General features: G+C 35.5%; 1 protein-coding gene across 1 annotated transcript in view; it reads left to right on the plus strand.

The window, feature by feature from the left end:
* Positions 1-12,500, plus strand: part of LOC106873734 (carboxypeptidase D) — a 235,135-nt gene that overhangs the window by 182,728 nt on the left and 39,907 nt on the right. The window contains exons 7-8 of the mRNA XM_052973529.2: positions 8-175; positions 7,884-8,033. Of these exons, the coding sequence (XP_052829489.1) occupies positions 8-175; positions 7,884-8,033 (318 nt within the window). The remainder of the gene's footprint in view (positions 1-7; positions 176-7,883; positions 8,034-12,500) is intronic.

Raw genomic sequence — 12,500 nt, forward strand, 5'->3', positions numbered from 1 at the left:
TTTCCAGATATGGATAAAATTGCCTACTCAAAATCTCCGGACGACGATGTGTTTGTGTATTTGGCACTAAATTATTCTAGAAGTCATCACGACATGCACCATTCTATAAATTGTTCTACGAATGAATATTTTAAAGACGGGATTACAAATGGTGCAGCATGGTACCCTCTCAAAGGTAAATTAGTGTTACAAGATTTCTTGTTTTATCTTCTTTCTTATACTTGTTTCAATCATTAAATTGTGGCCAGGCTGGGGCATCACCTGGAATTTTTAGTCGAATGAATCGTCCCTAGTACTTATTTTTTTAGGATGGTACTTATTCTACCGGTTAATTTTGCCGAACCGCTAAGTTACGTGGATGCAAACACACCAACACCGTTTGTTAAGCGGTGGTAGTGGGACAAACACAAACACAAAGGCAGATAGACAGACAGACGGGAGTCACACACACACATACACACACATGTATATTGTGTTGGCAAGGAAGTTATTGCATTTTTGTTTTAGTGGGAAATAAAAGTAATCTTTTTGATACAAAGAATGAACTTAATCAATTATAAATTTTCCATTTTCTTTGATTACCTTTTGCCATCCTTCTGGCAACTTCATGATTATGCGCTCATAGAACTTCTGGTTCCTATCAGCCAAAAACTAAAGAAAGTGCAATTTCAGGTCATTCCAGTTCAAAGAATTTTGCAAACTTCGAAATAAATGGTAATCTGATATCGTAAGGTCAGGGCTACATGGTGAATGTGACATCACTTCCCAACCAAGCTCCAATAATTTTTTACGAGTTAGCAAAGATGTGTGTGATCTAGCGTTGACATGGTGGAACACGATTCCTTTACGATTTTCCAATTCTAGCCATTTTTCTTTGATTGCTTCCTCCAGTTTCATTAGTTGTTGATAGTAAACATCTGAATTAATTGTTTGGTTCCTTGGAAGCGGTTCAAAATACACAACACATTTGTAATCCCACCAAATTCACAGCATGACCTTTTATGATACAATTTAACTTTCGATGTGGTTTGTGTTTGTTCATTACGCTTACACCATGATCGTTTTCGATTGATGTTATTGTAGACAATCAATTTCCTTCCGTTTGAAATCCATATCACAAATATTGATTCGTTGCATTAAGTGAATCTGTTTCAATTTATGCGGAGCCCAAATATCGAGCTTCTTAACGAGCCCAAGATATTTTGAGCGATTTTCTTAAATTTAACTTCTCTGCAATCTCTCTAACTGTTATAAGACAATCAAATTCAATTATGGCTTTGCTTCGGTTATCATCAACTTCAGTAAGTCGACCAGAATGTTGGTTAACTTTGAGTGAAAAATTTCCAGAATGGAAGTTTTAAACTATTTCCAACAATGTGTGTTCTGTTAAGCAATCAACACCTTAAACTTCACATATCTGTTTGTGAGTCTCAGCACGTTTCTTGCCTTTACGGAAATAAAAAAGCAAAATATGGCGAAAATGTTCGTTTTTCCCTCCATGTTAAAAATGACACTGAACTAACAGCTGTAAACAAAATTACGCACTTTTTACTTCTAAAATAAGCTAAAAGTAACGGTTATCAAATGTCTAAAGGAAAATATCATAACATTGACAAGAGCCATTCAAAATAATCGGAAATCTATTTACAGGAAACGAAATTACTTTCTTGCCAACGCAATATATATATATATATATATATATATATATATATATATATATATATATATATATATACTTTATTTAAAAGCAGCAGAAATATAACAAAAAAACCGTTACTCTGAGTTTCACGTTCCCGTTCATCGGACAGTTTTGTTAGAAATGGAGGAAGGATAACGATGCAATCGAAAGTAATGTAAAATTTAAAATTTAAAACACATGGATTCGTCTGATTGGTTGTTTCAAATAAGGGTCAATGATGTGTAATTCACAGACCAAATAAATTTAATACAGATTCACCCTATTAAAAAATATCGAAGAAAACCTTAAATAGAAAAATGGGCTCCAAATACATATTATAGATAATTAATTATATTCGAATTAACGCTTTAAAATCAAATCAATAAAATAAAGCATACGCTGCATTCAAAATAAAATAAAATAAAATAAAATAAAATACAATAGCGTGTATGTATACAAGGCTATCCACAACATATATATATATATCTACATGTAAATATATACATCGAAATATACAGCTGCATACGCACAGACAATCTACGTATATAGGTCTATATTTACAAGGCACAGATATATACATAAGTACAATGTACTTACATATACGTACACACGCATATAAGGCTGCGCATGGAAAACCTATGCACTGGTAACGACAATTGTATCTTAATCTATGGAGTGGAGGGGTAAAGAGTAACGTATCTATAATAACGTTAAATATGGGAAAGGGGGTGGCGGGGGGAATGTAGTTGTCATAAAAAAGGGGAAGGAGAAAGAAAGAGAACAAAGAAAGAAAGAAAGAAATGGAAAAAAAGGAAGAAAAGAGAAGAGAGAAAGGCTGGGGATAGGAAGGAAGAAGTAGAGAGAGAAAATAAGCAAGAACATATAGTGAACGTGCATAAAAATTTAGATTGCGCATATATGCGTATACAAAAATGCATATAGCATCACGCATATAGATACATATGCTGATATGTACGCAAATAGTTACGATCATAACCTTGTACATGCGCATGTACACATACAAGTATATGTGAGTATATATATATATATATGCATTCATATATATATATGAAAGATGACCGTTATAATTCGGTTGAAACATTGTAGTACAGAAGTAGGAAACTGAAATGAGAAATAAGAAAATCTAACAATGCAGAAAATTTTTAAATGGCAGAATTTATGAAAACACACATTTCTTTAAATTTTATTCTACTGAAGATAGTTCTTTGCACCAAAATATAAAGGCTTTTTTAAAATTTCCACCTCGATAAATCTTTCCTTATTTCTAATTTCATCCAACTTATGCACACACACACACACACATTTAAGAATTACGCACGTGCCTGTATGTACGTGCATGTGAAGAAAGTAGGGGGGAAAATATTATTCAATTAAAATGCTTGCTCTATGTTGTATTTGTGAGCAGCAGTATAACTTGTTTATCAAACTTAATTAACGCCAGAAACCAGACTAGCTTCTACTAAGTCTATTTATTAACTCTAAATGGCATTCAATTTCCAATTTACTTTAAACGCTGAGCGTCAAGCTCATAATATATTTTCTACTTATATGTGTGATGCATTTCCTATAAATATAGGCCTCTATTGCTTTATTGCCAAATCATAATTTGTATCATACCATTATCTTTAGGTAGTGATACAATGATATATATATATATATATATATATATAGATAGACAGATAGATGTGGGTGTGTAAGGGTGTGTGTTCATATGTCCGTGTACATACACTTGTCCGAGTGCATATTTGTATGCACACACACACACACACATACACACGTACGAATGGGTGGTTCAGGAACGGTGTTAGTTTGTTTATTTTCCCTAACATTTCGACAAAAAAGCTAATAAATTAAGTACACAGATAGACAAACCGATAGATAGATAGATAGATAGATAGATAGATAGATGTGTTTTTGTGACTTTGCGTGTGTTTTTGTCCCCTACCACCGCTTGACAGCCAGTGTTGGCGTGTTAATACGGTTCTACAAAAGAGACCGATTCAATAAGTACTAGGCTTAAAAAACAAGTACTTAGGTCCATTAATGTGACTATAAAATCCCTAAAGTGGTTACCTAGCATGTCCACAGTCTAGTATAAGATAAAAAGATATGATAGACTATGACCTCAGGCCAATATTGCGCCGCCGTACTCATTCGGTCAGAGATTTTATCTACGGATGCCTTTGATTACCATTTTATTCTGGTGAGGCACTATAGTCAATCGATGTTTAAAACCGAGTTTTATAGAATCTTCTTACAAAATTCCTATTTTGTTTTTCACACATTAACTTGTGGAGGTTGAACTATGTAAAATATTAGAGAAAGAAACCCAACTGTTTTTTGTAATATATACCAATACCTACATCTAAAGCAAAATATTTTCAGGGGTTCTTAAAATACTATTGTGGATCCCTAATTTACAAACATGCCATATGGACCTTCAGAGGTCATACGGACCCATGTTGAGAACCTCTGCTTAGAAGGCACTACCCACCTTCACAGGGTTTACTTCCTTGGTACTGTTAGAAATCCTTTACAGCTGGTGTACAAGAATAACGTAAAACTAGGCGACTTACCCCAAGAACACAAGGCAGGGCCTATCCCTGAATAGAGACCACAACCATATGATCATCAGGGTAACACACTACGCAAGAAACTCACGCATCTTTAGCTAGGTAGGTAGGTAGGTAGGTGGGTACACAGATAGATAAATAGGGAGGGAGGGAAGGAGACGGATTAGATAGGTAGGTAGGTAGGTCAATAGATAGATATGTAGATAAATAAATAGATATGTAGAGGGATAGATATGTAGACACATAGATAGATAGATATGTAGATAAATATATATATATATATATATATATATATATATATATATATATATATATATATATATATATATATATATTGATATATAGACATATAGATAGATAGATAGATAGATAGATAGACAAACAGACAGAGTGGTAGGTGTGAAGATAGATAAATATACAAATAGAGTGATACACAGAAATGTAGAATGTTAGCTTAGTTTCTTTTAACGTATGTCTTCGTTCCAAGGAGGCATGAGACCATAACTTTATCGTATTTGCATAGCGTATGAGCGACTGAGACTGCCAATTCTGCCCTGAAACGGGCGCTGGTTTCTCGCATGCATACCTTCTCAGCTGGTGCTGGAACAGTGGAGGGGACTGGAACAGCATGAAATGAAAAGTTTTGCTCGAGAACGCAAAACACTGACCAGTCCCGGAATCGAAACCATGGTATTACGATAATGTGTGCAACACCCTAACCACTTAGCCATGCAACTTCACAGAACGAAAGAAGTATATATGTTTGTCTTTGCTGAAATATAGTTTGTTGTATCTTGGGACGGTCATTCTGCCAATAATAAGCACATGCATTAGTTGTATTTCACTTCTTTATTATTTATCTGTCAGTTAACTATTTAACCAACTAACTAATCGATTGTATGATTGATTGATTGATGAAGGAGAGATAACTATCATTACTATCTTAATAACTATTTTGATGAAGATAATGATAACTTTGGTGATGATGATGACGAAGAGATGATGATGATGATGATGATGATGATGATGATGATGGGGAAGATAATGTTAAAGAAGACGATGAAAAGGATGATCGTGATGAAGATAATATAGTGATGATAACTATCTTCACAACAACGCAAACGACGACGATGATGACGATGAGTAGGGGGAGGTTGAGGAGGAGGAATGGAGGAGGAGGATAGCGTTGATTATGATGACGATGATCTTAATGATATTGAAGACGACAGCAAAGATGATAATGACGACGACGACGAGGACAACGATTACGATGACAATGATGCTGGTGATGGTGATAAACATGTTGATGAGGAGGATGAGTAGTAGGAGGAGAATGACGATGAATAGGAGAATGATGAGGAGGAGGATGATTATGATGAAGACTGCGGCATCACCGGTGCTGACGACAATGACGACGACTATTACGATGAAAAATAAATACGATTATAATGCAATTATATTTCCCACCCTCTCATCTTTATGGTTATACAGCAATTAAAATATCACAATCAACATTATTCCTGAAAATCCCTGGCACCAGTTCCATCAATGCATAAAATCCCAAACTCCAATATGATTCGCCAAAATTATAATGATCTCAGATTCTACAATACGGAATTGAGTTTCAATTAATTATTATATTGTAGTTCCAATATCTCGTTGCGGCTGTTGTTGTTGTTGTTGTGTGGTGGTGTCGGTAATGGCGTTGGAGTATTATTTTTTGTATGCAAGCAATTTGTTTCCGTTTAAAATTAAAATTACAGCGATTACAATTATGGGCAATGCGTTGACAGATAGCTAGAAGGATACCTTCTCTGTCTCTATCCGCTTGTCTGTCTGTCTGTCTGTCTGTATCTCTCTCTCTCTCTCTCTCTCTCTCTCTATATATATATATATATATATATATATATATATATATATATTTATATGTGTGTGTATGTGTGTATATATACACATATATAAACATACATATGTGTGTGCATGTGTGTGTGTGCGTGTATAGATGATGATGATCATGATGATGATGATGAAGGTAGTTCCACGTGTCCATAGATCATGAGAAAGAGCGGTAAGCATTTTAATTGTTATGTAAACCGGTCCTTGAATGAGAGTCGCCGGATCACTTGAAGCAAATATGTAAGCTTTAGTCAGAGGTGGTGGGTGACGATGACTCTTTCCGTTTTTCACGTTTCGCAGACGCCATAGTGACTCTGAGCTTTCCAAATTTGGTTACAGCGATCTGAATGCAATTTCGCCACACCTTTCTCTGTGTTGGGACTCCCTCCCACTTTATGGGATCTATATATGCTTGGATGCGCTGGCGCTTTAGCAGGTATTTGAAATGCTTCCTGAGGTCTCCCCCGTCTCTTTTGCCCTGGCTGATTTCGCTGTAGAATACGACCTTTGACATTAAAGATTTGCCTATGCGTAGGGCATGTCCCGCCCATATAAGCTGAGAAGCAGCAGGGCTTCAAACCTCTGGACAGCAGGAGGGCTTTGTTGTAGGTGATGCATATCTTACATGAAATGTCCATGATGGAGCGAAGCCATCACTGGTGGAAGAGAAATATGCCGTATGTATATGTGTGTGTGTGTGTGAGAGAGAGAGAGGGAAAGAGAGAAAGAAAGTGAGAAAGAGAGAGAAAGAGAGCGAGTTTGTGTGTGTGTGTGTGTGTGTGAAATATATTTTAGTTCCTACGCGTGTTTCGCCAATATGGTTGTTTGGAGGCCTGTAAAAAGTGTTCCAAGCGCACTTAGATGCTTAACCAGAACGGATCAAAGAGTATTCTATTGCATTAAGTTATAGATAACAATGTCTCAGATTGAGTTTGCTTCATCCACTCGTATGGGAAACACCTTGAGTAAGGCTGTATAGATCGCAGGCCTTTAGATTAGAATGTGTTCTACAATTGATTTTATATAAATCTATTAAATGTAAAAAAACTATAATATTAAATGACTCTGATACTTTTTCACAGAAACTTGTGTCGGAATGTAATGGGAAGAAAGGGAGAGAGAGAGAGAGAGAAAGGGATGGGCAGATTGATACACACACAATTTTTGGTAAACTACGCTGATTCCAATATAGTTCCTCGCATTGTTGCAGCCTTCGAATGATGCCAACCTGATGGCTAGGCAAATAAGCCAACATTCTCTGTGAACATAGCTCTAGTCCTTTCAGGAATAATTTACAGTTGAGTAGACATTAGTAACGGGAAATGAAATGTTTTGCTGGAGAAAACATCGCACCGCCTGTCTGCCAATTGAAACCATGAGCATGTGATCTTGAGTGTTATATCTTAAACTAGGTCACCCGCCATCAAATACATTTTCGTGTGTGTGTGTGTGTGTGTGTGTGTGTGTGTGTGTGAATGCGGGTGCGTGAGTTTAGATGTATATATATAGATACTTGAATACTTACATATGCTCTCTGAGAGCAACACTAACTCAATCATTCTTCTTATGGCTGATAGTATTTCTAAGTATAACTGTCCTAATCTCATTGTTACAAATCCAAAGTTTTTATGACGATTTTCTTCTTAATTTTTCAGCACGAAATTTATTATACTTATTAACAACTTTTGGATTTTATCAAATTTCTTTACTTGCAGGGGGTATGCAAGACTATAACTATTATCATGGTGTGATGGAAATCACAGTGGAATTGTCTTGCTGTAAATATCCTCCCGCCGAAACCTTACAAGTTTACTGGGAAAAAAATAAACGAGCACTTATAAATTATCTTCAGTTGGTTCATATGGGTAAGTTTATTATATCATATTTTATATCTTCCTAGCATGTTAGCATAGTTTCTTTTTAACGTATGTTCGTATGGACTAATATATATATGTGTGTGTGTGTGTGTGTGTGCGTTTATGAAGATAACATGTTAGCTTAGTTTCTTTTGTCGGATATTCGTGTTGTCTAGATACATGCACACACACGCTCACATACACACATACACACATACACACTTAAATATTAGCAATAACAGCGACATAGAATGTCCTAAAAACTTATTTCCTCTTACTTTACAATTTTATACAGCATATTATTATGGTCTTTACGGCTTACACGTGTTTCCATTGCACAGATTACGGAAAGTTGCAGATGCAACCTGGCACGGTTTTCGGTGTAGCTTCTTCAAGGTGTATCCATTTGGCTCATTATAATAATTGCTAATGTATACTCTAGATACATTACTGTTCAGTGAAGCGAACAAAGAATTGCCCGTTGGAAGAATTTACAGAGTCTCTGACAACTAATAGTAGTTATAGACTTTAAATACAGCCGTAATCTGGAACTTTACTGAGAGCCTGTACGGCATCTGCCCGGATAAAATATCCCTCCAAACTCTCTCTCTCTCTTTCTCTCTCTTTCTCTCTCTCTCTCACGCACATATACACACACGCACTCACACAAACACACACACACTCGCATATATGTATATACACATACATACACGTATTAGTCCGAAAAATGTTAACTATTTTTTCCTATATTTTGTAAAAACTTTGGTGGGTTTTTCATGTTTGCTTCTCTCTGTGCATGTGTGTGTGTGTGTGTGTGTGTGTGTGTGTGTGTGTGTGTGTGTGTGTGTGTGTGTGTGTGTGTGTGTGTGTGTTTGCAAGAAATTTCATATTTCAGCTTGTAACCTCATTTTTCGATATTTTTATGACGATATTACGATAGTTAAAAGGAGTAATAATAATATTGATAATAATAATAATGATGATGATAATAATAATAATAATAATTATTATTATTATTATTATTATTGTTGTTGTTGTTAATGATGATGATGATGATAATAATTTATGAAGATTGACGTAATTCTTCACGAAGGCAAATAAACAATTAGAGGAGCGAGATGCGATTTGTAAGAGATTCACTATGCTTCTCTAAGTGAACAATATTTCCACATATTGTCTCTCTTACCTGGATGCGAAAAGTAAGATGAAAACAACGTAGAAATATAGAAATTCAAAATATGAACGGGAATATCCTGCGTTCCTTTTCAGGCATAATGACATCATCTGTTTTCGCTTTTTTCATAATCGGTAAAAAGGAAAAAAAGTGGGAGGAAGAAAACTGGAAAGAGAACATTTAATCAAACAGTTTTGTGTAAATATAATGAAATTCGCCTGTCATTCTATTCATTCCTCCAAGGTGTGACGTTAGCAATTCACAAATGTATTAATCCTTACGCATTTTGAGGACTGAAAAATGAAGTAGAGTCAGAATATTTTCTGAAAATGCGCAATTTCAAGGTGTTCCTCAGAATTACAACCGTTTGATGTAAAATGTCCGGCAAGTTCCGTCGAGCTACTGATATTGTGCCTGACGTCATGCCTATGCCTATTGAATCTATATTTTAATTGTTCTTTTGTGTAAGCAACATAAATTCAGTTGTGTCAGGTGCATTCCGCTGCACACACCAAATAGGAATCTGTACATGTCCCACCTTCTGTATAAATCATAACATATCTATTATGATTTGCAATGGAATGGAATTGACTCATGTTGTACAATGAACAGGATTTACCTCCCTTGATGCTGCTCTTCGGGATGCTGCATGGAGAAACTCCAAGGTAGTTTGGTTGGGGTTAGAGGTAGTGGTTAATAGCTCTCTTAAAATTTTATTGCGTCTAAAAGGCTACAATAAACTGATGAAAGTATATTTGTTTGAAACGAGGATGGTGTTTTGAAATATGCTGGTAACTTTCAAGCAACATTCGCGAAATGTCAGCGAAATTTTGGTGCCAGTTTATCACTAAAAGGATTGATAACAAATTTTACTTTAGCTGCTAAAATTATGCGTGAAAGTTTGACTTTCCTTGCTGATTTTAGCTATGTCATTTGCGATTTTCCTTTTATCGTGATTCACTGGCGCACAAAAGCATTTGCCTGTTTCCAGTAATCCCCTATGTTAGTACAAAACTGTTTTATCCTCAAAACTGGGATTTCAGATTTGATTACTTGTATGATGTGGATTATCGGATTGAAGGTAAGTGTGGGATGATGTAGTGTAGGTAAAATCCAGCGCTTCATCGGTTCTTTTATCAAGAGCATAGCTGGCACAGTGTTCGAATAATGGCGTAAAGGTTACGCCGTTTACTTAATGGAGGACAATTGGTTATACTTTGGTTAATCATTAATGGAGCAATTCGCCAATCTAGCGCATGTATGTGAATTTCTTGTGTTATATTCCTCAGAGATTCAGTAACAATAATATTGACGAAAAAGAAGTGAAATCAATGTTACGTACGTTTCAATGAAAACTTATGAATTGGTACTTAGAACAATTGATTTAAACAATGCAGTGTACATAGGCATGACATTTGGTTATACTTAGTAATATTACTGGCTATGATATACAAAGCGATAATCACAATTTTTTTTTATTTGTCCTTACGTACGTTTGACATTTGACATTTCTGCATTGGATGTTCCAAGAGCAATTAGATGCTTAACCACAATGAATCATCAGGGTGAGATACTTTATAGCATTTTATTACAGAGGTCTAATCATATGGTCTCTGTAACATAATACCTCTGAAACATAATCCAATAAAGTATTCTTCAGTTGATACTCTGTGGTTAAGCATCAATCGCTCTTGGAATATATATATATATATATATATATATATATATATATATGCGTTTATGATGTGAAAATGTTGTTGAAACAGATATTGTTATATTTCGAGACGGTCATATTGTTTTTGCCAAATAGATGCACGCACTACATTTTCGGTCTTCATTTGCTCATTATTGTTCTTATTTTATCTTATGTCCATTGCGTCTATTTGGAAATAAATGAATAAATAAATAAATAAATAAATGAATAAATAAATAAATGACCATCCCGAAATATAACAATATATATCTGCAAACAGATAATATAAGTGGAGATCTAAGTCAATGTCCATCTAATTGTATGCATAAGATGTTATGTATGAGTGTAGGAACATTTGTCCTAACCCATATCGATCTCTTCCCTTTTGTCTTATTTCCTCTCCTCTCTTCTGGGACTTCTCTTTGGTATGCGACAGAAGAATTTATCCGAAGATTTATAATTTACTTTGTAACTTTTACTTTCTGAATTTTTTCTTTACTAGAACATCTATCTAATAACATTAACTTTCAAGATACCTTGAACTTTTGTTACTTTTTGTTATGTGTATGTTATTTCTCGCTCATTATATTTTGCTATATCTTAATTGTGCACACAAACACATAGATAATCTCACATATTTGTATATGTATGTATGTATGTATGTATGTATGTATGTATGTATGTATGTATGTATGCATGCATGCATGTATATATATATATTTTTTTATATAGTTTCAGCTTAGAGCTGCGGCCATGCTGATATTTCTAATATAATATGTGACAATTATTCAGTTGCCATAATAAAACTCCGAGTTTCGGATGTCGGGGCAGAAACCTGCACCGGCATCTCTTCAGTTATCGAGACAATTAAAATATGTGTAAATACTGTGTAAATGACCGTTATTTAGACAAAAGGGCTATTAGAATGACCCTTAAATAAGGGGAAAAAACCGAAAGGGAGGAAAAAAAAAGTAGAGTATGAAAGCTCATAGCAATCGCGTGTGCGTGCATGTATATACATACACATGCGCTCACACGCACCCACGTACATGTACCTATATGCCTATGTTCACTCAGACTCGCATGAAACACACATGCGCGCCCACAGATACGTCGAATAGATGCACATATATATGCAATCATGCATGTATACGTATACAAATCCACACACGTGCGCGCACACACACACGTGCACATACCCATACGCGCACGGTTATATTCATATACACACACACGCGCGCACACACACACACATGCACGTGATCATGCGTGCAGTTATAATCAAATGCACATCTAAAAGACATACATGCTATATATGCATATGGTCACCTACACTAGAACAAATCGACCCCAGAACTTATTCTTTGTAAGCCTAGTACTTATTCTATCGGGTACTTTCTGCCGAACCGCTAGGTTACGGGGACGTAAACATACCAACATCGGTTGTGAAGCGATGGTAGGAGGACAAACACAGACGCACACGCGGGCGTGCACACACACACACACACACACACACACACACACACACATATATACATATATACGACGGGCTTCTTTCAGCTTCCGTCTACCAAATCCACTCACAAGTTTTGGGTTGGCCCGAGGGTAT

Source organism: Octopus bimaculoides, chromosome Z (assembly GCF_046866305.1).
Source record: "Octopus bimaculoides isolate indiv1 chromosome Z, ASM4686630v1, whole genome shotgun sequence".
Taxonomy (NCBI): domain Eukaryota; kingdom Metazoa; phylum Mollusca; class Cephalopoda; order Octopoda; family Octopodidae; genus Octopus; species Octopus bimaculoides.